This window comes from Ovis aries, chromosome 6, assembly GCF_016772045.2.
Source record: "Ovis aries strain OAR_USU_Benz2616 breed Rambouillet chromosome 6, ARS-UI_Ramb_v3.0, whole genome shotgun sequence".
NCBI lineage: Eukaryota > Metazoa > Chordata > Mammalia > Artiodactyla > Bovidae > Ovis > Ovis aries.
In genome coordinates this window covers 100,344,124-100,371,038 of record NC_056059.1, presented here as the reverse complement: position 1 = coordinate 100,371,038, position 26,915 = coordinate 100,344,124, and the positions used below count along the sequence as shown (strand labels likewise).

Here is a 26,915-nt window from a genome sequence, read left to right as displayed (position 1 = left end):
ATGTGAGAGTTGGACTATAAAGGAAACTGAATGCCAAAGAATTGATGGCTTTGGAACTGTGGTGTTCGTGAAGACTCCAGAGAGTCCCTTGGACTGCAACCAGTCCATCCTAAAGGAGACCAGTCCTGGGTGTTCATTGGAAGGACTTAGGCTGAAGCTGAAACTCCAATCCTTTGGCCACCTGATGCGAAGAACTGACTCATTTGAAAAGACCCTTATGGTGGGAAAGATTGAAGGTGGGAGGAGAAGGGGACGACAGAGGGTGAGATGGTTGGATGACATCACCTACTCAATGGACATGAGTTTGACTGAACTACGGGAGTTGATGATGGACAGGGAGGCCTGGTGTGTTGAGGTCCATGGGGTCACATACTGTCGGACACAACTGAGCGGCTGAACTGAGCTGAATATATATATGTCAGTCTCAATCTCCCAAGTCATCCCACCGTATTTCCCCACTTGGTATTTATACATTTGTTTGTTCTCTGCATCTGTGTCTCAGAGAGCTTTTATGACAACCTTGTCTCCCTCCAGGCATTCCCTTTCAAGCGCCCTGTTTACTTCCTTTATAACACATCACTAGCCAACATAATTTTCAATTGTGAGTAACTTACCATTCATCTCCTGTACTAATGTGTAGGTTCCATGAGCACTTGCCTTGTTCACCTTTATATCCACAAGTCTTTGTTTACCCTTACATTCGTGGCTCTGAGTATTGCCTGTGTATATAGGAGACCAGTAAATATTTATGAATGAACAAATGAAAGAGTGAATTAATCGGTAGTGTAGGATCACTAGACTAAAGATAGCTTATGTCAAAGAAGCAACCATTTTTCTTTTCAGATGAGGAAATACGACATGGTCCTTTCTGTATAATATTGACTTTGGTTTGGTCAGTTCAAGCAAGATAGCTTTTGAAAGAAAAAATTTCCTTGTGGAAATAACAGCGGTAAATATCAGGATTTGTATGAAAAGTTAGTTACGTTTTTTAACAGTATATTATTCACTTAGCATGAAAACTGCTTGAATATCATTTGCTTATACTATCCCAGAAATGAACTATTTTATGAAGTTGCATTAATTACTCTTAGGAATAAAATAGTGCTTATTAATTCTTAAGAGCAAAATATACATCAATTTATTTTGAATAGTTTGAATAGTTATCTACTTCAAATCAGTTTGACGAAAACTTAAGTTTGCTTAAGCATTGCCTGAGCAAAATATATGGTTATTTTATAAACATCTTTAGTAGGCAGTTACATATTCATTTCTGGGTGCAGGTAGGATGGCTATTCAAGCTTGTGTTGTTAGGCTTCTCAATTTCTAATCTATCTCCAATTTTTTTTAAAGAATACGGGTCTTATTTAACAGGCATCAGAGAGTTACTATAAGCACATATTATCAGAATTCCAGCAGAAAAACAATTTATTAAGGAGTTCCTAAAGAGAACAGTTTATTTGTTCTTTGAAATAATTTAAAATTTTGTGTCAAGTTAACAAACAGACTACCTGCATAAAAGTATACCCTGTAGAATTGATTTATTATTGTTTGTTAGGTACTTCCTGCTCTATTTGAGTGTGATTGTAAGAAACATGATATTTATTGTAATAATGTAAGAAACATTTCTATTACAAGGATATTATAAGTTATATTCTTTTATTAGGATCCTTGGAAGGAAATTTTTATAGTATGAAAAGTAGAAGTACTTTCTTAAGTATGTGTTTTTCTTACCCAAGGACCTCATGGACCGTATAATTCACTAGGTTTTTTGCCTGTGTATTTGATCCCAACTTCATGACTAAAACGTGGCAAACACAGAGGTCTTTTTCCAGTTCATGTGCCTAACCTTGATTTTTTTTTTAATTTGCATATTTTTTTTCTTACTTTTTGTTTATTGTGCTCAGTCAGTAAGACGTGTCCAACTCTTTGGGACAGCATGGACTGTAGCCCACTAGACTCCTTTGTCCATGGGATTTCCCAGGCAAGAATATTGGAGTGGGTTGCCGTTTTCTCCGCCAGGGGATCTTCCAGACCCAGGGATTGAAGCCACGTCTCCTGTGTCTCCTGCACTGACAGGCGGATTCTTTACCACTGAGCCATCTGGGAAGCTTTTGTTTATAATTTGTGTCCTTCCATGCTACCTAAAGAGTTTCTAGAATTTGGTTGTACAGGCAGGCAGCATGTAAACAACCATATTTAGGGAACATCCCTTTAAAAGGCAGGGTACTGGCTTAGCAAGGAATACAATGCTGAGTGAGATATATTTCCTCCCTTTTAGTGACATTTGAAGAGAAAATAAGAATACAAAATATTGTTTAATTTTTTAATAGAGAGCTATCATTATAGTGATAGGAGATACAGAATTCCCCTTTAACTATAAAGATATTTTTAAAAAATAATATTCCAGACGCATCCAGTTATATAGCTATTATAGTACTCTTTCTTTACGTATTACAGTCTGTTCAGGTTTTGTTTTCTTATTGTCTTTGCTGAACCTTACCAGTTTAAGAGTGATTTATTATTTTTTTTAAATAATTTTATTTATTTTTGGCTGTGCTGAGTCTTCGTTCTGCGTGAGCTTTTCTCTAGTTGTGGCGAGAGGGGCTGTTCATTGTTGGGTGTGTTGGCTTCTCATTGCAGTGGCTTCTTTTGTTGTGGAACATGTGCTCAAGGGCCTTAGACTTAAGTAGTTCTGACTCCCAGGCTCCAGAGCACAGGCTCAATAGTTGTGGTGTGCGGGCTTACTTGCTCAGAGGCATGTGGGATTGTCCCAGATCATGGATTGAACCCGTGTCTCCTGCATTGGCAGGCAGATTCTAATCCACTCAGCCACTGGGGAAGCCCTGGTTTATTCTTAAGTACATTTATTGTAGGTTTTTTTTTAAAGTATATTTGATGACCTCATTCATATTCTTATTCAAATCTTTTGGCTATCTTGTTTTGGGAATTATTGAGGTTAGAATTTAGAAAGTCTGATATTACAAGTTTAGTGAATTCTTTATTTTAGCCTAGGACTTAGTCACACACCGCTTCTCTCTAATTTCTTAATCTAGATTTCTTCAGAGAAATTATATTTTCTTAAGTTTATTAGTAAGATTAATTCAAATTTGATAGATAAGTGATTTTTGGCTTTTAGATTTCGTTTATTTACTCATTCATTCCACAAATTATTTTACATGCGTAAGGAAATGTGGCTAGGTGTGATTTGCTGAAAGAGTTGTATTTTAACCTTACTCAGATCTGAAATAACTGTGCAAGCATATACTTTTTTTAAACTAGGTTTTCCAAGTCACACCACACTTTTAAAAGCACTTTTAAAAATAGAAGATAAAAGTTGACAGGGCTGTGTTAAAAATGTCTTTGTCATCCACAGGTTTTTGGAAATGCTCCACCAAATACAATGACAGAAAAATTTTCTGATCTGCTGCAGTTCACAACGCAAGTCTCACGACTGATGGTGACAGAAATTCGAAGGAGAGCATCAAACAAATCCACAGGTATTTGTCACAGAAACCACCAAAAACTGATTTATTTGAAGGGACAGTTTGGTAAAAGTACTATTAAAACCAAGCAGAAAACTGACCCAATGCTAAGCTCAGAGGTATTAATACCGTTTCCTGTTCCCTTTCTTACAGTCACAGGCTTCTGTTGGTATCAGCACCTGCTGCTCTTAAGTGGGGTGGTCTGCTTCCCATGGACCACTTCCACCCCAGCCCTCACCCTTTTAACACACTCTGTTTCCTTCTGAACAAGATCCAAATTCCTAGCATGACATTCAGCACACACTCAGGGTCTGTAGATACACACACACACACACACACACACACACACACACACACACTCTCTGGAAATACACACACACTCTGGAAATACACACACACACATACACAAACACTCTGGAAATACAGGGTGCGCATGCGTGCACTTGCCTACCCTTTTTATTTCTTGTTATCTTTTTCTGTTCTATTTCTGTATATTTCAACCAAACTGAGTTGCTTATAGTCCTGTGTGTGCTCTTTTTTTCTATCCCTGTGATGCATCACCGAGGAAGAAGCATCTCCCCCATCCACCTATCTTAGTACATCTAAATCTCAGCTTGGATTAAGTCACACTTCCTAGACAGAATGTTTCTTGATTCCCTTAATCAAAGAAACAGTTCTCTCTTCTTATCTATTTAGCTTCCCAAGTGATGGTTATGTATGTATCTTTCTAGTAGACCATCTTTCTTCTTTCCAATAGACCGTAGCCTGCAGTCTTTACCACAGGCCTTTACACAGTAGGCCTTTTGTAATCGCTGCCTGAATAACTGTTCTTGCTCATAATTAGGTAATTTTAAATTTCATAAAGTATTATTCCTTTTAATCAGAATTAAAATATGCTGTTTTGGTTGTGATTACTGTTAGTCATTTTCTAAAGCAGCAATATGTTTGAAGGATTTTACCGTAATTTTTACCTCGTTGTTTTGGTTTTGTAGCAATTGTTTGAGTGATTGCTTTCCTACTGAAGCATTAGACCAAGAAATCAATAATTTAAGTTTTGCTTCTACTATCTGTTTGGAATATCACTTACCTTTTCCATCCATTGAATTACTATTTTTCCAATAATAACAGTACTGTCTTTGCTATATAATACTATTTTTAAATTTGGTTTCTATTTTTAGTTTGAAAAGTATACAGATGCATGGTTTTAAGGGTCAAATAGTTTATAGATTTATTAAAAACAGTATCTCCCTTCCACCATGCTGGTTCATCCTCATTTTTCACTCTTAAGATGCAGTGACTTTTTATGTCTCTTAACTGCTTTTGATATTTACTTCTCTGTCTATAACATGCTTACAATGGGTGCCCTTGATTTTTCATATTTAGATTCTATCTTCTGACTTCCCACAAGAGCAGTGGGACTTTGAAGCTCACCACCAGTACCCCACAGATGCACACTTCTGTATCCTCATATCATTCTATCACAATTTGATTAGCTCGGTATTCATTATAATATTGTGTCTGAAAACACTATGCAAAGTTGAGCCATATGGTATTCTCTGATTATACTGCCTTTCTTGAAAACTTCTCCACCTCTATCACTAGTTTATCATTGCCCTTTTTTTAAAAAACAAACAAACTAGGCTTTCTACATTTTCATTAATACATTCTTCCTCCCCTACTCCTATGTTTTCCTGAATTTCCCCTTAATATGACTGAGGTGTCTGATGTTTTGTCAATTTCATCTTGCAAATAGCTCTTCCAGAACCTTCTGCCTGCTTTGATCTGTGGTAGTTGCTCTTTTGGCCAGCTGGACGGCTGTCATTTTTACATCTTAACTCACATCATCCTGGGATGTCTTTCCACTTCTTTGAGATAGAGACTTGGTTTCCCGAATCTCACGTCTTTTTTTCTCAAATTAACTTCCTCATTTTTGGTAACATATCTTTTCCAGCAGCTTCCTGAGAAAAGATGCATTACAGTTATCATTTTTGATTTGGGGTTTTTTGTTTGTTTGTTTTTAGAAATCTGTGAGTGAAACTTTGTTTGACTCTTGCTGTGTAAGATGAATTCCTTCCTCTTATCCAAGGAAGGTGATAAATTTAGGGGGACAAGCTTTCAGGTACCAGGGCTTCGAACAGACCTTATCACATCACATAGGATGGCTTTGTTGCAGAAAGGGGGAAACTCATAGAACCAGGCTTCAACAGGACAAAAGAAGTCACAGGTCCATCACCCTCATCACCTCACAGAGAAGTGTGAGTGTGATATTCCGCCTGCCCAGAGCATAAATGCAGTCTTAACGGTGAAGATGCAAACTGTGATCTAAACTTTGAGTTCTGGATGTGAGTCCTTCCTTATTCCATGTTTGTAGGAGTTGTGTGAGAATCCTAGCTGTCTAATCCAAGATATTTGGGGGCCCAGAGGAGATTACAAGCCCTCCTGCGGAGAATAGAAGCTGCGAGGGTCCTAGGATGTTGAGCTTGGGTGCAACACCTCTGGGAGCATGGGCAGTGGTAGGTCTTAGCTGGTCCTTCTCCAGGCAGCCCAGGGTGATGCCTCAAGGTCATTTTGGAAAACCTCATGGCTCGCATGACATTTATCCCCCTTTCAGTGGATATGTCAGGTTCTGGATTCAAAATCATTTTATCTCAGAATTTAAAAATCATTTCTCTATAATGTTCTAGATTCCTGTCCTGTTGAGAAATCTGAAGCTATCTAGATTCTCAGTTCTTTCTCTGTGGCCTTTATTTTGTTTTTGTTTTGATTCTGTTTTTTATAGAAACATTTAAAATCCTATCATTGACCCTCCTGTTCTAAAATTTCATGATAACATGCCTTGGAGTGGACTTATTTTTGTACATTATGCTGAGTACACTGGACCTGGGAATACATATCCTTTAATTTTGAGAAAGTTTCATGAATCATTGCATAATAATATCCTCCCTCCTCTTTTTTCTTTCTTGTCAGATGAACCCCTAAGTCTCTTCATTTTCTTATCTTTCCTCGCTTGTTTTCAATCTTTTTTTTTTAACTATTTGCTAAAAGAGCTTTTCCATTTTGCCATCTATTCCTTCTATGAGTTTGTTTTCTTGTGACATGATATTTTTAATTTCTGAAAGGTTCCCCCTTCCCCCACCTTTATTGTGCTGTTTTTCTCTTAGCTCTCTGAGGGGTTTTTTGTTGTTGTTTATTTTTTTAAGGTTTGCTTTTCTTCCTCACTAGTCTGTTTCTTTCAGGTTTTTTGTTGTTGTTTAGCTATTTTTGTCTCGGTCTTTTAAAGAATGTCCTCACATGTCTCACCCTTGGCCCTCTGCTGCTGTATTAGAATGGAACCTTGGAAAGTTGCCAGGTAGCTTGTGGGTGGAGCCTGCAGCAGTAGCCTCAACCCAGGGTCATCTTGCTGAGCCATTCTCTAGACCATCTTTCCCTTGAGCTAGACAGTCCCTGGGAAAGTATGTCCAGTCTTTACTTAGACAGTATATATCTGACTCTGAACTCTTGAGAAGCTAAGTAGGAAAAAGGTCTGAGGACCCTCAGCTTTTAGTACATGAGCTTTCTACTGTTTCTGTGATGCACCCACAACTGTGCTTGCTGTAATGTCATTGTCCCCCTTCCACCCCAGTCCAGACGTCCTCTGTTTTTCCCTGTAGTGACTAAGTCTCCAGTCCAGTACCCACACAGCGAGGATCTGGGCTCTGGCTGCTCTTACACATACTATTACTTCTGTCCAATCCTTCTGTCCCCCATGCACTTTTGCTTCTAAAGGTGCTTAGTGCCACCAGTTCTTTAGCCTCTGGAAAGTTCTGTTGTAGTAAGTTGCTTTTGTATTTTCCTTGCTATTGCTTTACAACAGGAATTTTTCTTCACAGTTCTAGAGGCTGACAGTTTGGGATCATGGTGCTAGCATAATTGGTTTCTGATGAGATCTCTTGTGCTGGCTTGCATATGGCTTCTTTCCCCACGTGGCCTCACCAACAGAAGAGAGAGAGTTCTCTGATGTCTCTTCTTATAAGGGCATTAATCCCACTGTGAGGGCCCCACCCTCCCAAAGACTGAACCCAGTTACCTCCCAAATGCTCCATCTCCAAATTCCATCACATTAGGGGGTTAAGGCTTCAAATAAGAATTCTGAGGAGACACAATTCAGCTTATAGCAGCAAGGTTTCAGGATGGAAAAGAGATCAGTGCGTGTGCTCAACCTTTCATCTTAACAGGGGGCCCATTGTGGAGTCTTTGGAGCAACAGCCATTAAAGTACTTTTAGATTGAGAACAAAAATCTCTTATTAATCAGAAGCAGTACGTTACATGAATTGATGCATAGCTTTTAAGGTGAGGCGGTTTTAATTATATTTGTACTCCTTGAAGCAAGTCTAGTGAGATGATTAAAATAGTTTAAGGTAACCTTTCTGTCTGTTCGCTTCCTCCACCCAAAATGGAGTTGCATACTTTTTTTTATCTTTATCGATTTCAGTTGCTCCTATGGAAGTGAAAAGTCTGTCTAAAATATAAGATTTGTGTTTCGTATGCCTTTTTGGCTATTTTAATTAGGTAGTGTGAAGGGAAATTTCTTAGTCACGTGTTGACTCCAGTCATTGCCATTTCTTTCTGGTGTGATGTTTCTAGATTAGAAAAAAAAAACTCCAAACCTTATTTATACTCTTGTCTGTTGCTGTCTTTATAAAAACTTAATCTGCATGTCTGTGGAAAAACATTTTTCTGCATTGGAGATTTGTTATTCCTAAATCTCTTTACAATTTTATATCTGTAGGGCTATTTTTTAGAAATAATGAAAAATATCTTAAATGAACAAGAACATGTCTCATTGTTAATTACAGTAGTCATTACACAACCTTTTTTTCTTTTTGAACTCTATTTTGAAATACTTTGGGACTCACCAAAAGTTGCAAAATAGTACATAGAGCCCCTTTTTCCCTTCCTTTGTCCACATCCTCCACTGGCGACATCTTGTTTGCAGGTATTTTATGGTATATTTTTTTCATACTGTGTAATTCCTTGTCATTTTCAGTTTTAAACTCTTGAAATTAATTTCAAATTAATTTCAAAAATTAATTAACTTTGAAAATTAATTTTGAAATTAATTCAGAATCAGTGAGATTCAGTGCAGTTTTGTAAGTTTTACCTGCAGAAGAGAAACCTTTTCAAATTACCCTTTCTCGATTGATCTTTTGTCCTCTGTCTCCATACCAGTTAGTACTTACTCAGTCATCTTAAGTGCTTCCTTTAGAGCTTCCATCATCATCTGAAAGTGTCATGTTTATTTAGCTATTTAACTTTATTGTCTGTTGTGTTCACACCTTTATCACCTAAAAAGAATGCACGTCATAGACTTGTTCAGCCAGTCAGTCGTGTCCGACTCTGCCACACCATGGACTGCAGCACACCAGGCTTCCCTGTCCATCATCATCTCCCGGAGCCTGCTCAAACTCATGTTCATAGAGTCAGTGATGCCATCCAGCCAACTTGTCCTCTGTCGTTCCCTTCTCCTCCTGCATTCAATCTTTCCCAGCATCAGGGTCTTTTCCAATGATTCGACTCTTTGCATCAGGTGGCCAGAGTATTGGAGCTGCAGCTTCAGTCCCTGCAATGACTTTTCAGGATTGATTTCCTTTAGGATTGACTGGTTTGATCTCCTTGCAGTCCAAGGGACTTTCAAGAGTCTTCACCAACACCACAGTTCAAAAGCATCAGTTCTTCAGCGCGCAGCCTTCTTTGTGGTCCAACTTTCACATCCATACGTGACAACTGGAAAAACCATAGCTTTGACTGGATGGACCTTTGTTGGCAAAGTAATATCTCCGCTTTTTAATATGCTGTCTAGGTTTGTCATAGTTTTTCTTCCAAGGAGCAAGCGTCTTTTAATTTCATGGTTGCAGTCACCATCTGCAGTGATTTTGGAGCCCAAGAAGATAAAGTCTGTCGCTGTTTCCATTGTTTCCCCATCTATTTGCCATGAAGTGATGGGACCAGATGCCATGATCTAGGTGCTCAGTAAATTTTTTACTGACTTTGCCATAGGATTTCTCTGCTCCCCCTCCCTCCCCATCATGCTTTGAAAATTGGAGGAGTGTTAGAAAAGCCAGCTAACGAGAGAAAAGCATAGTTTTGGAGTACCTCCTAAGTTAGCCTTGAAGTAAGAACTCTTGCTATTGGAATCTTTCTTCTTTTCTTTCATTTTCAGCCTTGAACATTGGAAGTTTGATCAATATTGTTATCCAAAGTACTTTCATGAAGATTTTTTTGATCTTTTCCTAGGAAAGAAATTCTAGATTTTGAGGTGCTAGGTGCATGCTGAATAATTTTCTTCTTGCATATCCTGTTCTGGTTCTCTGATTGATTGATCAGTTGGTTTTTATTGGTAAAAACACATAACACGAGATGTGCCCTCTTCAAAAAATTTTACATGTGCAATACAGTTAATTGTAAATACAGTGTTGTACAGCAGGTCCCAAGAACTTTTTCATCTTCAGTAAGTAGCTGTAACTTCATACACATTTATCAGCAACTTCGCTTCCTCGTCCCAGCCTTTGGCAACACCATTTGACTTTCTGCCTCTGTGAGTTCAGCTGCTTTCAATACCTCGCGTATCCTTTTATAGGAAGTTATCATTGAAAGTAATTTTATTAAGATATACATGCACGTAATTTTTGTCCAAAAAAAGGCAGATAGAATGAACCCTCTGTTCTACTTTTGAAGATCGGGTCTATTTCTTGTGCATCAGAGCAAGTTTATTTTTCCAGGACTCTGAACTTGGTGTGAAATACTTATTTTGTTTGTTACCTAATCACCTTTCACATATCAAGTCTTTTTACCAGATCACTTGCTACATGCATTATAGATATATCAGGAGGAACCATGCTTATCAGCAATTCTGTTGTTTAGACCTGTCCATCAGAAGTTAGTAAAAGGTGAAAGTTTTAGGTAGATCAACATGCAGAATGAGTACGTGGGCTGATTTGTAATACATTAGTCCTCTTCTCTTGGTCTCTTAATTTTGACTTAGTTATTGCCTTCCTGTAGTTTTGTTAAAAAATGTAGTAACTCTCATCTAATTTGAGAAAATACATACTTTTGTGGCCATATTGTGTACAGGGCATGGCTTAAGACTTTCCTCTGTCTCTTCTAGTTCAGCCTACGCAGCTACTTAATTCTTAAGGTGCTTAACATCACGTGGTCGATTTACATCACTGGAACAAAAAATTCCCACCAGTGTAAAAATAGTATCTTCAGCTTATTATTAAGGACTTTGCTGCATGCTAGATGCCACTGTCACTCCCAGTGGTGCAGTCCCCACTGGGCAGTAGCCCAGTGATCGAGAAGCCAGGGATGCTGACCTCAGTTGGCACCTTGTCCAGCATCTTGTGGCATGATTAGTAGAATGTAGTGAATCCCAAAGTAGACAACCTAGCCTTTTTTTTTAAACAGAAAAACAGAGTGTCCCGCTCTCCTCCAAGGATTTCAAAGCCACAACACCTTCAGGTAATTTCATTCCCAAGATGTGGTTACGTATTATCAAATGGAAAGATGCATGGAAGCTATGAGTTCGAATACTGTTTTCTTACTAACATGAAAGTGGGTTCCTTTTTTTTTTTCCAGAATGGGGGATGGTGGAAAGGGGCTTTTAAGGCTTGGTTACATTATTAGTGAGAGAAGTGTAATAGTACTATTGATGTGCCTCACATTATCATCCTGAAGCAAAAATTTGAAAATAACTATGCTTTAAATGGACTTTAAAGGAACAAATTACTGCATTACACTTACTACTAACATATTTTGTGTTCTGCTTGTTCTGAATGCTGTCTGATTGAGTTTACTTTTATTCTGTCAGTGTAGACTGGGAACTTATATTTCCTTGAAAAGTGTCTGCGTTCTATTCTTACTTAATCTAATAATGAGCTCTATTAACTCCATTTCTGTAATTTTTAGCCTAACTATATGCATTGAAATGCAGGATGAAAGCTAAAGTTTAAATCAAATGATTGGCAACTCTCAAGACGGGCTAATATTAACATGTTCTTTCCATTAACTCTTATAATCTTAAGTCAGCATTTAAATTTGCATTTGTTAAGAATTAGAGCAATTCATAGTTCATAATAGTAGTAGTAATGTTAGCCAATCAGTCGTGTCCAACTCTGTGACCCCGTGGACTGTAGCCCGCCAGGCTCCTCTGTCCATGGGATTCTCCAGGCAAGAATACTGGAGTGGGCTGCCATTCCCTTTCCAGGGGATCGGCCCAACGTGGATATTGAACCCAGGACTCCTGCATTGCAGGTAGATTCTTTACCATCTGAGCTACAGGGAAGCCCCATAGTTCGTTATACAGCATTTCGTTGACTAAGAGTGTTTTTCTTTCAGAATTTTAAGAAATTCTGTGGTTTACAGATGTTTAATTAAATTTACAGACGTTTCTAGTCTACATAGTTATTTTAAAGAGAACACTAAATATTATGTACTTTTACAGTGAGCTTCTTGACTTATTTAAAATAAAAACTGAGAGATCCCATTAAGTTGTTTTGAATAGCAGTATACTGAAATTCTGCAGTTCATGGGGTCTCAAAGAGTCGGACATAACTTAGTGACTGAATAACAAATAACTGAAATTAATAGGTAAGAGTACATTAGTTCTTCTGAGTACATTTGTCATGTGAAGACATGTCATGTTTATTTGTCAACAAGAGTTTCCAGTCTCACCCTATCATTCAGCCACAACCACTATCCAGACCTCTTTGTGCTCAGTTGCTACTCAGTCGTATCCCACTCTTTGTGACCCCATGGACTGTAGCCCACCAGGCTCCTCTGTCCGTGGAATTCTCCAGCAAGAGCACTGGAGTGGGTTGCCATTTCCTCCTCCAGGGGATCTTCTCAGCCCAGGGATTGAACCCACGTCTGCAGTGTTTGCTGCATTGGCAGGTGGACCCTTTACTATTGAGCCACCTAGGAAGTCCCCAGACCTTTTTGTACACTCCTATAATTCAAATCCAGATAACACCGTTATATGCTATTGCTGATGTAACTCATCTTCACCATCTTCTTCTCAAAAAGAGCAGTGATTATTAAAGCGGTAAAATTGTTAAATGGATGCCATTAATAATTAGACTGCCTTGATCCTTTTCAAGGTTTATTTTCCTAATTAGTATCTCATTCAGTCAATTCAGCAATCTACCAAACTGTTGTAATCTTTGATAACAACATTTTTTAAATACATTGTCTTTTTGTATGTTCTTTGTCAATGAAAATGAAGGAAACCCCACACATACTTTTAAATGCCAATAATCAGATATATGGAACTGTTTGAAACCAGGAAACATTTTTGGTATTTTGTGACTTAAAATAAGCATAGGCATTCATTGTTGGTAATTGGCAGCTTACTGAAGAGCAGTGAAAATACATTTGTCCAATCATTGTTAATAGTGTTAAGTAATATAAGTGGAATCCAGAGTCACTCAAAATATGTCTTGTCTATAGGTTTCTAGATTCTGTACCAGGAAGATAACTTCCTTTTTTAATGTAGGTTTAGTTCTTCAAAATCTTTTTTCTCTCTGTGAAAGACATAGGTAGTGTTGACAAGTTGGTTTGGTAATCAGTGTTTTTTGTTTTTTGTTTTTGTTTTTGTTTTTTTTTTTTTATGAACTAGAAATCTATTACATTGGTTTAACTGTGAAATAATCAATTTGAACACTGCAAGTATTTTTTAAAGATATTGAGTTATGAAATAGAATTGCACAATTTAAAACCAAAGTTGCCTAGTTTTGAAGAAGCCTAGGAAATGAAAGCATAGCATGCCAGCTTTTGATTGAGAATTTTAGCCAACTGGGAAGGAGCGGTCTTCCTTACATGAGCATTTAATTCCTATCAGGGAAAGACTCCTCCTGTTACATGTAATAACAGATGCCTGGGTCCATTGTAGGCTTGCAGGAAAAATTTGCAGGTTAGTTTTTACCAATGACCTTAAACTCTGATAGCTCAGTTGGTAAAGAATCCACATGCAATGCAGGAGACCCTGGTTTGATTCCTGGGTCAGGAAGATCCGCTGGAGAAGGGATAGGCTACCCACTCCAATATTCTTGGCTTCCCTTGTGGCTCTGCTGGTAAAGAATCTGCCTGCAATGCGGGAGACCTGGGTTCAATTCCTGGGTTGGGAAGATCCCCTGGAGAAGAGAAAGGCTACCCACTCCAGTATTCTGGCCTAGAGAATTCCATGGACTGTATACTCCATGGGCTTGCAAAGAGTCGGACACCACTGAGTGACTTTTACTTTAAACCATGATTGCTAAAATGATTCCTCAGTGGTATTCTTTTGTTTTCTTCTTTCTCTATTTAATCAGCTTTGAACATTGCTTTTTATGAATTACTCCCCCTTTAAATCCAAATTATCCAAACCTCCTAGTGTTCATGAGAAGTTGGATTCCATGTGTCCTTCTTTGATCTCCCTGGATTGTTTATTCACTCATTTAACAGGTGTTTATTGAGCTCCTACTTAGTGTCAATAATGCGCTCCATACAGGGGATCAGGCTCTGAACAGTACAACCAAGGGTCGACTCCCATGGTTTTATTTTCCTAGAGAGGGGCAAGAGACTAAATCAGTGAGCATGAATACAATAACTTCAACACTTATGAGATACTGAATATCAGAAGTAAGCCAGGCTTCAGTTGACTTCTCTTTTCCAATAAAAATTTTTTATCACTGTCTTTATCTTTACAAGCTAGACAGCCTGGATTTGAATATAAGTTGTCCCTGACTAGACAAATTACTTATCCTCTCTGTTTCTCAATTTATGTTGCAATAAGGGGTAGCTCAGTCGTTAAAGAATCTTCCTGCAATGCAAGCGACACAGCTTCAGTCCTTGGGTTGGGAAGATCCCCTGCAGAAGGGAATGGCTATCCACTCCAGTATTCTTGCCTGGAGAATCCCATGGACAGAGAAGCCTGATAGGTCCCCAGTCCATGGGGTCACAAGGAAAGACATGACTTAGCAACTAAGCAACCACCTCCACCAAGGGGTATAAGAATAGAAAATAACTTACTGGGTTCTTGTAAAGATGAAATGAATTAAATCTACAAGTACTTAAAACAATCCTTCTTATACAGTTAAGAGTCAATACAAATAAGTAGCTAAAAAATTTTCCCTTTAAAATGTTCTTTCAAATGGCAGTATATAAAGATGAAATATGCTGAGCGCAGTTTTATACATAAGCTTCATATTATTCCCTTATTGAATAAAACTCTTTTATCTTGATTATCTTAAATGGAAGAAAACAATACCTCTAAAGTAATCTGTGAGTGAGTGAAGTTGCTCAGTCGTGTCTGACTTTTTGCTGCCCCATGGACTATAGCCTATCAGGCTCACCTGTTGATGGGATTCTCCAGGCAAGAATACTGGAGTGGGTTGCCATTTCCTTCTCCCAGGGGATCTTCCTGACCCAGGGATCGAACCCAGGTCTCCCGCATTATAGGCAGATGCTTTACCATCTGAGCCACCAGGGAAGTCCTAATCTAAATTCTATCTATTCTGCATCCTACATCTTTATGACACGTGTTCAGTAACTTAGCATGTTGGCTTAGAGTGAACAGATTGGATTTATTTTCTGACTTTAGTTCGTCTTGTATATCAGTATGAAAATTAATGAACTTTATACTGATAAAATTAAATGCATGGTTTGGGGTTTATCCATTTTCCCTTATCTTTAAAAATATAATCAGCTAAGCTGACTTTCAGAGATTCTTCCAACAGTACAGTTCTGTGAATGACTCCCTCGTTGTTTCTATCTTCTTAATATCAGCTGCTCAGGTCACCCCTTGTTTGTCTCACTGAGCGAACCTCCTAGTTTGTTTTCCCCATCAGTGTCTTTGCCCTTCTAGTTTGTCGTACACATCACTTTAGATTAATCATTTTAAAATAATCCTTTCATCATCGACTTTGTTAAAGAAACTACATTCGCTCCCTCTTGCCCAAAGTCAAGTACAGATAGGCCCTTAGCTTACCTTCCTTCATAAATAGATACTTTCTATCACTGCTATTGATATTAAACAATATTCTCAGCATATGCTCTTCTAGAATGTGAACGAACCCTGTGTTATTACAGTTCTTTATCTTGATCATTCCTCTGGCCACACTTTGGTTTTAAAGCAGTATGCCTAATCTCTGCTTCTCTCCCTTCCTCTGTTTTCCAGACAGACATGGACTTGTTTTCCAGGCAAATTTAACTCAAATTTCCCTTCTTCCATGACTATTTTTGGCTAGTTTGTGACATACTTTTTCTTAAAATCTATCAGTTGACTTTTTATTTTTCTGTACTTATATGATAATATCTGCATATACCAATAAAATATTACTCTCTTTAACATAATTTACATGTCATTTATCTCCACCTAATGATTTTCCTTTGGTTTTATAGAGGCTGCAAGTCGGGCCATAGTCCAGTTCTTGGAAATCAATCAGAGTGAAGAAGCCAGTAGAGGTTGGATGCTTCTGACAACGATTAATTTGTTAGCATCCTCTGGTCAGGTGAGATCTTGCTTTTCGTGTTTGAAGCATCTCTCTTTATCCTCTTGGGATTTTGTCGAATTAGATTTATCATCATATCTAAGTAAGATTTTATGATAATCATTGTATTCTCCTCCTTCACCTTGCACATTTTTCTGTGCTTCTCACAAGACCTCTGTAAGGAAGTTAACATTTCCATTTTACACATGAGGAAATGCTTAACTTAGAACAGTGTTTTCTGTCTTTGTCATTAGAGTGTGTGGTCCCGTTTGTACAGCACACTGGGCAAAGAGATGAACTCCCTGCAGCTGGCCGGAAGGAGCCCAGGAACTCTGGCTCCCCAGGCCCAGCGCAGAGTTTCTGTAACCCATGTTAGGGAAGCTTCGGCTCAGAAGAGTCATCTGAGATTCATCCAAGGTCACTTAGCTATTTTCAGCATAATATGTATTACCTTTCCACTTGATTTATCCCAGAGTTTGCTTTTTTCCCCTTTAAATCAACTTTAAGCATCTGTCATGATAGATATGGCACATAGTCATTTATGTGCTGTTCGAATACCTGATTTGTGACCTGCGATGTTTTGGGGGTGAAGGAAGTTTATTCAACCTTCTAAAATCTGGAGTAGAATTACCTATCAAAGTTCAAACCAATCTTGAGAACGACTTTTGTCTAAATTACAGCGGGCTTTCAAATACCTCGTGGATCACAAAAGTAAGTGTGACATTGATCAGACTACCATGACAGGCCATGGGAGAAACAGTGCGCATTTCTTGGTAACGATGTCCTGAAACCAGTTACTAGCCCGGAATAATTACTAGCCCACTGGAATAATTACTAGCCCACTGGAATAATTGCTAGCCCACTGGAATAATTACTAGCCCACTGGAATGTTTTCTTTTGGAATACCCTGTTTCCCTCTTTGTTTGCTGGATTCTGTTTTGTTTTTTGTTTATTTTATTTTGGAGCACAGTTGATTTATAATATTGTGTTGTGATTTGTTTTTTAAAGCAGAAAAGGAGTAAGACTCAATTTATCCTGATTTACCTAAGGCTTGACCGAGTTTCACCCTAGTTTAGCTTAGAAGGCCCATACCCCAGGAAACTCTTCAGTCCTGCACACATGGAGATGTTTATTCACCCTGAGTACTAAGTAACCTTTCATATGGTCCTGAAGTAGACCATTGTTTTCATGTATCTGTGGCCATACCAGATGACTATCAAAATACCAGTTCTGCTTGCTATTGATGATAGCTGTACATGACTCTAAATTACTCTACCAAAATGTGGTTGGGCTAAGCATAACATGTAAAATAATTGTGTTTAATTGGAATATATGTAAGTTTTATTCATTTTTCTGTAGATGTTCCGTTTTCCTTTCTCAATTGTGAGCATGGACTGTGCTCTACCATAACACCTAGAACATGGTAGAAAGTCAGTAAATGTGTATTAACTTACATGTGCACACATGGATAGACCAATTTATAAGCATAAGAAAAGAATCAGAAGAAAAGAATCACTTAAGAAAAATTTACAGGTGTTGCCAGTTACCAGTTTGGATATCCAGTTGTACTTTCAATCGGTCTTGTCATAAGATGAAAATGAAAAGTGATGTCATTTTACTTGATACAAAGGGGCAGCCAGTGATAATCTGTCAAAAGAGACCTTTTGAAAGAAAACTCAGTGTTACACTTGGAGCTGACATTTTGGTCTGCATCCTGTTTTTTGTTAGCAGCAGTGAGTTGCAGAGATGACTCACACATGGTCCTGAGTCAGCAGGTAGACGACAGAGATGCAGTGGATGAAGCTAACACTGTGAAATGCAGCCGTGGGCTGCATGTAGTAGTGTGAAAAGGGAACTGTGGGAGTTGTAAATTTTGCAGGTGAAAGGAGGAGGAAAGATGAGGACTTACGTTTCAGGTATGAACAGACGTTTAAACTGAGAGTCAGATGGAGACATGGGGTGTCTAGAAATAATAAAAGGTAGGTGAGAACAGCAGAGGACTTTGGAGTGTTGGCGGAGGGAAGTGATGGTGGGTGCATAGAAAGGGGCCAGATCGTAGGCAGGATTGTTCCTTAGGCGCGCTGCTCCCCTCATCTGGCTACTGCGGTAGCTCAGGCCCCATCTGTCTTGTGGGGTTTTCTGTACTAGTTTCCGAAGTACTCTTGCTTTTCTGCTCTTTAACCTATAGTCTGTACTACCAGCAACTGATTTTCTGAAATCTGGTTCAGTTACTCCTTTATTTGGAACACTTCACTAGGTTTCCAGTGCCCACCTGCAGAGGGCATTGAGCATATGCCCGCTCCCCAAGCCAGGGCAGGATATGTGAGTAGTGAGCCTTCCTTGTAAATCAAGGCTCACGCAGTAATAAAATCTATCTTGTAAGGTTGACTTGAAAAACAGATGAGAGCATGTATTTAAAGTGCTTAGCCTTAAGCCTATTATATAATAAACACACATTAAAGGTGAGACATTATTGTGGTTTTTCAGGAGTCAGCAGTTTTGAACTCCGGTTCCTGAAACATGTTGTACAAAATGGCCTTACCTTCTGTGTATCTTCCAGGTGACCTTTCCCCTCTTGTTTCAATTCCTATCCTTCATGCCACTCTTGGCCCTGTCGATTATTCCCTTATTTTACTAGCCTGAATGTACTACCATTGTCTACTCGAGAGTAAATCATAGTTATTGATGAACTTGTTTCTGCTGGTAGACTACAGCCTTGTGAAAGTCAGGATTCCTTCATCATTTCACGCCAAGTTCCTAAAACACTGGCATATGCTATGCGTTCAGGAAATGTTTAATAAAAAAGTTAATAGACTAATCAACACATGATGCCAGCGTGTTGATTTCCAACATGGAAAAACTTACTCCGAATTGTACCATGGAAAGATTTTGATAATTTTTATAGCATGCTTCTTTTTTTCCTCCCATACTTCTTAACAGTACTGAAATGTTCACCATAAGGTCTAAAATTTCTTCCTCTAGCAATCTTTGGAAATAATGTACAAATTTTCTGTGTCAGTGATGGATATATCCTTCAAGTGCCCTTCCAACCTAAGAATCTGCGATGAGAATAAAATAAAAGTACTAGTAAAGGAACTGATACATAGTTTAGTACATTAATGTGTCTTTGCATTTGTTACATAAACCTCATATTAACCCTAAGCGATATATACCATTATATAGATTTTATAGGAGAGAAAGATGAGGCCTAACAAAAGTTAGTTTCCCCAAGTTATGGTTTAGCTCCTTTATTCTAAATCTTAAAGCTAATGTTCTCTGGAACATGCTGCCTCTTAATAGTCAACTTAATAGATACCTTAGTAGGCAACAAAGTTCTCAATATTTGATGAAAGCAAATTTGTCCAGATAGGAAATGGGTATTTGTCATTCATGGAGTATTTTAAATATTTTTTCAGGCGTTTGAAAAGGTATTTTGAAGTATAATTTTCTGGCTTAAAATTTGTGAGCTTATGTAGCTGTACCAAGTACAGTTACTGGATTCCTGTGGCTCAGATGGTAAAGAATCCACCTGCAATGCAGGAGAACAGGTTTCAGTCCCTGGGTGGGGAAGATCCCCTGGAGAAAGGAATGGCAACCCACTCCAGGATTCCGGCCTGGAGAATTCCGTGGACAGAGGAGCCTGGTGGGCTGCAGTCCATGGGGTCGCGAAGAGTCAGACACAGCTGAGCGACTTTCACTTTCATAGTACAGTTATGTCTCTCTGTCTGTTTACTCACTTTATTTATCCATTTGTTTTCCAGAAAACCGTGGACTGCATGACAACAATGTCAGTGCCTTCCACCCTGGTTAAATGTTTATATCTGTTTTTTGACCTTCCACATGTGCCTGAGGCAGTTGGAGGTGCACAGAATGAGCTACCTCTAGCAGAACGTCGGGGGCTACTCCAGAAAGTTTTTGTACAGGTATGAAAGGTGCTGTGTGTCTGTTCATCTAGACCACCTTATTTCAGGTGTAACAGGTACAGTCTAAGTAGATGTTCTGCCTGTCCCATTTTCTATAGTGTTTCTTGCTGTTTATTATAAATTGACTTTATTTCATCTAACTGGCATATTTCTTGAATTTGCCCATTTCTTTTGAGGAATATTTGGGCAAGGGATTCACAGGTTTGTTATTCTGAACAGATTCGATCATTAAGATTACCTTTCATATTGTAAAAGCATCTCTAAAATGAACAAAGCAAGGAACACTTTTATTAACAATGCTGTTAACTTTGGGGTAATATTTCTTCTTGTGTCAAGCAATTCTGTCTTGTTGCTGTCTAAATATAGGAAGTCCTTAGCCAGTAAGTACTTAACTTAGAAAATACAGTTTATTTTAGTGGCTACTGCCACCTTTTCTGCTCCCTGTCTGTGAACCTTCTTTCCCACTGTGGTCACTCTTCTTTTAATAATTACATTAGCAGAGTAAGTGAACCTTTGTTAGCTAGTCTGGAAATACTGTCATCATTTGATATCCTTTCTTGGGAGAAAATTCTCACAACAAACAAACTATAAACATTTACAATATAATCTATCCATGGGAAATATGGTATTTAAAAAATATATGTTTGACATAGAAAGATGAATACTGCATGATTTTATTTATAAGTTAAGAGGTCAGACTTTTAAAAGTAGAGTGTTGGTTGCCTGGGGCTGGGAGGTGAGAGAAAAGAGAGTTGTTTTCCAGGGGATCCAGAGGGTCAGTTCTGCGGGAGGAAAATGTCCTACAGATGTTTTGCATGACAGTGTGCATGTAGTTAACACGCTGTCCATAAAAATGATTAAGAGGGTTAAATTGTTACGTGTTTTTATGCCTCAATTTAGAAGACTCACACCTGTTTGAGTCCCATTTTATGAAATAAGATGCCAGTTTCTCATCTCTAAAATGAAAATAATACCTGGCTAAAGGATTTGGGGGAAGAGTCAGTGAAATAATACCTAAAGCTGTGCTTCTCTGCTTTAGACATGGTAGACCTGAAATGCAAAAAGTCATTTTTCTGATAAATAAGTTTGATTTCTTATAAGTGTTCCCTCCACCGCTTTCAGCATCGATGAGAGCAGGGAGAAAGAACAGAGAGGACACTGGATCTGCATCAGGTGCAGCAGAGCAGGGCACAGGTGATGCTGGCACCTGTTACACTCGGGTTGTTGCTCCAGGAACGACTGGACTTTGCTGAGGTCTGTGTGTGCTAAGTTGCTTCAGTGTGTGCAACTCTCTGCAGCCCCACGGTCGGTAGTCCGTCAGGCTCCTCGTCCATGGAATTTTCCAGGCAGGAATACTGAAGTGGGCTGCCATGCCCTCCTCCAGGGGTTCTTCCCAACCCAGGGATCAAACTCATGTCTCTTATGTCTTCTGCTTTGGAAGGTGGGGTCTTTTACCACTAGATTTCCCAAGTGACTCAACTGTGAAGAATACTCCTGCCAACTGCAAGAGACAAGGGCTCAATCTCTGGGTAGGGGAGATCCCCTGGGGAAGGAAATGACTACCCGCTCCAGTATTCTTGCCTGGAAAATCCAATGGAGACAGGAGCCCTGTAGTATATATTCCGTGAGGTCGCAAAGAGTCAGACTCATCTGTGCGACTGAGCCCCTACACAGCAGTGAAGATGGGGGAGAGTAAGACAGATTAGAAATGAAAAGACAGGATTATCAATAAAATGCTAATTCAATGAATATTTATTGAACACTTGGTTTATTAAATACTTTTGTGCTAGCAGTTAACATCCCTATCTTGTTTGCAAGACCTTCCATGACTTCAGAGCTCTTGTTTTCCTCTGAAATAATAATGTGATGCAGTGGCAGAAATGGGATTAGAACTCAGGTTTATCTAACCTCTCAATTAGAATGGAAGAGAATAGCAATGGGAAGAAGTAAAAGAGTAAACCACCTAGGAATTAAAGCTGTTTTAAGACATGGCTATTGAAGAGAGTGGGTTGAGACTAGAGCCCTGTTTCAGTAAAGTCTGTCTGAAGAAGTAACACCTTAGACAAACAGAAGCTGGTAACTAAGTAGCAAAGATTTCTTCTAAAACTTAATTTTTTTCTATATCTGAAAGCAGTGGGTGCTGACTTTGAACTGAATGTAGGATTCATTTTACCATATTGGAATCATTGGATGTTAAAGGCCAAATGGGATGCAACAGAGAATTTAAGTGAAACGCTTCATTTACACTTACGGAAACTTATAGTCATGTCTCTTCCACAGCTGGTGCCCGGCAGTGATCAGAACCCTGCTCTCCCACCGTCTAGTCCAGGGTTCCTTCAGTGCATCAGCTTAGCTTTTCTCATTTGTTATCACGGTCCAGACATTGTTTTGTCTAAAAAACCCAATGGACACGAACTTATTAAATGCTTTCAGAATGCAGTGTTTATTATAGACACAAACTTATTAAATGCTTTCAGAATGCATAGTGTTTATTATAGATAAAATCCCTGTGTTTATATTTTGTGACAGATGGTTTCCTGGGACCTTAGCAGTTGGTAGTGCTTCACGTAGGCTTTTTTTTTGTATTTGCATTAATGTGGCCAATTACTGCTCTGCCGCACTTGGCTGGACATTGTAACAGAATCCCTACAAATAGAAGTGCTTAGTGTAGGGGCTGAAGAGGAATGAGTAGATTCTTCAGTTTTCTCCTGCGTAAAATAAAAAGGTTATTAATACTAGATTATCTGTAAGAATTCTTTTGACTTGGAAGATGAATTAGTTATTTTAAGGGTCAACAGCAAGGAATTAAATCCAACTTATTTTTGAGCACAAGGATTTGACTTGGAAGAAAACTTTTTTTTTTTTAATTTTCAGGTTTCTTTTTATGTTACAAATTAGAGAAATGACATCTGTCCCTCTAATCACATATGGGCATGTGAATACCAGTGAAAAGTATAATCAACAATAGACTGTTATGAGTATATATACATATGTGAATATATATATATATTTGCTGCAGTTATCTTTATTTTCATATACCTTTTTGTTACATTTAATACATGTGGGAAGAGGTACACATATTACATGTATTAATAAAAATTTGGTATTCAGCAGTGTCTCTAGGCAATTTTTTTGGGGGAAGGGGGAATGCCTATACTTAATAGAGTTTATAAATATTTTGTTGTTCACTGAGTTCTTAATCTTTTTTTCCCTGATATTTATCAGCTATGAATTAGAAATTCTTATATTTGAGTAAAATTTTGCACTGAAAGAAATAGGAAAAGGCAGACCTAGCTTTCTCAGATGAAATATGATACTTCAAATACTTTTTCTATATAATAGTTTCCCCCAGATATTAAAATACTCCAGTTTTATTTTATTTATTTTATATATTTAAAAAATATTTAGATGAGAAAATATAGCACAGAGAAGGAAAGTTAACTTTTTCTGCCACCAAACTGAGATTAGAAGAAGAAAGGTTTTTGGAGGGCAGAAACCGTAGCTTCATTCCCCAAGTAGCAGGCCTTTAATGCCATAAATGGTTGTGCAATGTGTATTTTCCAAACCATAGGTAAGGAATAAGTTTTCATTCCAGAGTTTAAGAAGTGCTGAGTTATGCTTTAGAAGATTTTTGGCTGCTGCTGCTGCTAAGTCGCTTCAGTCGTGTCTGACTCTGTACGACCCCATAGATGGCAGCCCACCAGGCTCCCCCGTCCCTGGGATTCTCCAGGCAAGAACACTGTTGCCATTTCCTTCTCCAGTGCATGAAAGTGAAAAATGAAAGTGAAGTTGCTCAGTCCTATCTGACTCTTCACAACCCCATGGACTGCAGCCTACCAGGCTCCTCCATCCATGGGATTTTCCAGGCAAGAGTACTGAAGTGCCATTGCCTTCTCCAGATTTTTGGCTACTAGATACAATTAATAATTCTGAATTAAGATGACTGTATTATTATAATGTCCCCTTCTACTTGCATAGAAGTTGGGAAAAATTGAAAATACTCTTACTTTTAAAAACATGTTATTTTCTTGTCTCCCTAAAAGTGTCCTTTTTAGAGAAGAAAATTACAATTCACCTATGGCAAACTAAGAATTAACATTCTAAAACTGGAATGTTGACCTTGAAAGTTACTGTTGATTTATTCCATTTCAGGGTAGGGCAAAAGAGTACCCCCCCAAAAAAAACCCACCATGGTGAAGTAAAGATGGTAAACATGTAACTTAAAAAAAAAAAAAAAAGCTGATAAAAGTAGAGGTGGTTAACTGTCTTACCATAACACAGTTGTAAATTATAGGTGTCTTTTTTAATGTTGCCTAACTTAGAGCGCTCATCATTGTGGCTTTAATGATAGCACTCAACACTGACCCTGAACTTGCAGAGTTTTGAATAATCAGATCTAGTCCTTTTCTAGCCCCTGCCTTTCCCCCAATCATTCATTCATTTATGTACACATTTTCTTTGTTCTTTAGATCTTAGTGAAACTCTGCAGTTTTGTTTCACCGGCCGAGGAGCTGGCTCAGAAAGACGATCTCCAGCTTTTATTCAGTGCAATAACCTCTTGGTGCCCTCCCTATAACCTGCCTTGGAGGAAGAGTGCCGGAGAAGTCCTTATGACCATATCCCGTCACGGTCTCAGTGTCAACGTGGTGAAGTATATTCACGGTGAATATCTCGTAACGTATTCGTTCTAGATGTTCTGAATTTTCTCTGCCTTTCTCTCCTCATATGATGGCTCATTTGTTTCTCTTGTTCAGTTCTCCAAAGATTCTATTTTAAATGAAGAACTATATTTGCCAGGAGAAAACAATTATTTGTGAAGTGTTTCAAATGTAAAAAATTCTCATGTTCTCAATAATGGATATCCAGGAGAGTTAAAATAACCTTACCTTTAAGTAAATGATGTCGTAATAATAATGCAGATTCCACTTCATTGCCTCTTCTTCCTGCCTCTTTTGCTGAATGAAAAGAGATTTTTTGAGATGCTATAGTTCAAACTCTTTCTGAAGATATTTGTAAGTAGACAGATAATCTGTCCAATGAGGCATGAATAAAATTAAGTAGATTCTTTATCAGCACCAAAAAGAAATTGTCCATTTTTTTAGCTCATATATATAAATATGTGTCAACTGTCCTTTAAAATAGGTCAATAAGAGAAATAGGAGACAATTGTAGCATCTCAAATAGTCCACTTACGTGTGTATATATATATATATATACATATATATATACACACACACACACACAAATTGAAAAATCTTTCAAAATAGCTTTTAGTACATCTATTCATTTACCTAAAGTCCGTCAGTCATTAAATGTTTCTTACCTCTGTTCTTGTGTTAAATCTTCTTAGTTATTGTTATGTGACCCTGGATTTCTTGAGACAAATTTTTTTAAAGATAAAAGAGGGAAAGTCTTCTTTGAAATGCCTCCAGTCCCAGAAGTCATGGGATATAACTATGTTTTAAACTAGTACATATATAGTACAGACAAAAATTTGAAATATTTATTTCCTGGAGTAGTTCTGTATCTTATGTTTCTCCATTTTTTATTATATTAATATAAAGGTCAAAAATATCATTTGGCAGCAGGCAATCATCTTTTTTAATAATAAAACTTCTAAATATAATGTAAAAACTGTTATAAATGTCAACTGATTTTCAACACTTCCTGTATTACTCTTTGTTTACTACTTAGAGGTATAGCTGCCCTAGTCAATTTGAATCTTACATTTGCTTTCAGAATGTGTACCATTTATCTTACCATATTTTATAAATATACTAAAATTTAACGTTTCATTAAATACCAGTTAAGAATGAAGTTTTCTTAAGCAGTTGACGTAAGTTATATATATACACACACACACATATTTATTCAGTTCTTTATTTTCTTTGTTTTTACAGAAAAAGAATGTTTATCTACGTGTGTTCAGAATATGCAGCAGTCAGATGACCTGTCTCCCCTAGAAATTGTTGAGATGTTTGCTGGGCTTTCTTGTTTCCTCAAAGATTCCAGTGATGTTTCCCAAACTCTTCTGGATGATTTTCGGATATGGCAAGGATATAATTTCCTTTGTGATCTCTTGCTTAGGTAAAACCCCACAATATAAGAATGTATTTTAATTGTCTACTTAGTCTTCTCATCAAAGGAAGTGAAGTAGTTTGGGCTATAGGGAAAAAGAAATCAGCCAATCACTTATGTAAGGTATACTTTATACTCTTAGCTTTAATCACTTCTTTTTATTCCTATTCTGTCAAGAGAGTACAAAGAGTGAATTTAGAGTTAAATTGGAAAATGTAGGTTGCACAGGTGGATTCAGTGGTTAGATGTGAAGAAGAAATCTGCTCTTCCTTAGCAGCTGAGGGAGAAGAGTTTGGGTGAACTAATTAACATCTTCCTGAAGTGTAAACTCTTTGTGCTTAATTATATTTTTGGTTTTCCTTAATGGTAATATCAATGCTATCAAGCTATTAATACAGTTAGTAGCAAGAATAATTTTGCAGAATGAATGAGATGCTGAAAATGTATATATAAAACATAGTAGTCTGAAGCTACTTAGCAGCAGCAGCAGCAGCAGCAGTCAATCTAAAAGTGTTTTACTAGCCTTCTTTTTCATCCCAAATGTTCCTTGCATATACTGGAAAAACAGCTGGTTACAAGTTTATTAGGAAGAGGATATTCATGCTAGTCTTTCCCAGGCCATTAATCAGTTTTAAGTTGTTTGATTTACTGTAAACCACCACTGTTTTGTAAACTTTTAAGTTCTAACACCAGTGTGCCCTAGTTGCTGTTACTTAATAGTAGGCAACCCCTAAGAATATAATTTTGCACATATATCCTAATTTACAAATGAAGAGATGTGAAAGTTTATGAAATAACTATTTAATATTACTAATTGATGCTGTCCTTTGAGAATTCCAGAGTCTTAAAAATGTTCGTAACTTGTTGCAATAATTTCAACGTGTGTTTATTGATCCTAAAGATACAATTCTAAATGCAGACCAAGTTT

The 26,915-nt window shown here is 37.8% G+C and overlaps 1 protein-coding gene across 22 annotated transcripts in view; it reads left to right on the top strand.

Annotated features, from left to right (window-relative positions):
• WDFY3 (WD repeat and FYVE domain containing 3) overlaps positions 1–26,915 on the top strand; it is a 281,234-nt gene that overhangs the window by 98,914 nt on the left and 155,405 nt on the right. For 14 of the 22 annotated variants that reach the window (XM_060417370.1, XM_060417369.1, XM_042251601.2 and 11 more), the window contains 6 exons: positions 3,374–3,497; positions 10,927–10,980; positions 15,898–16,007; positions 19,748–19,909; positions 24,379–24,571; positions 25,810–25,996. In XM_060417370.1, the coding sequence (XP_060273353.1) occupies positions 3,374–3,497; positions 10,927–10,980; positions 15,898–16,007; positions 19,748–19,909; positions 24,379–24,571; positions 25,810–25,996 (830 nt within the window). The remainder of the gene's footprint in view (positions 1–3,373; positions 3,498–10,926; positions 10,981–15,897; positions 16,008–19,747; positions 19,910–24,378; positions 24,572–25,809; positions 25,997–26,915) is intronic. The other 8 variants (XM_060417383.1, XM_060417375.1, XM_060417386.1 and 5 more) reach the window with 1 other exon arrangement.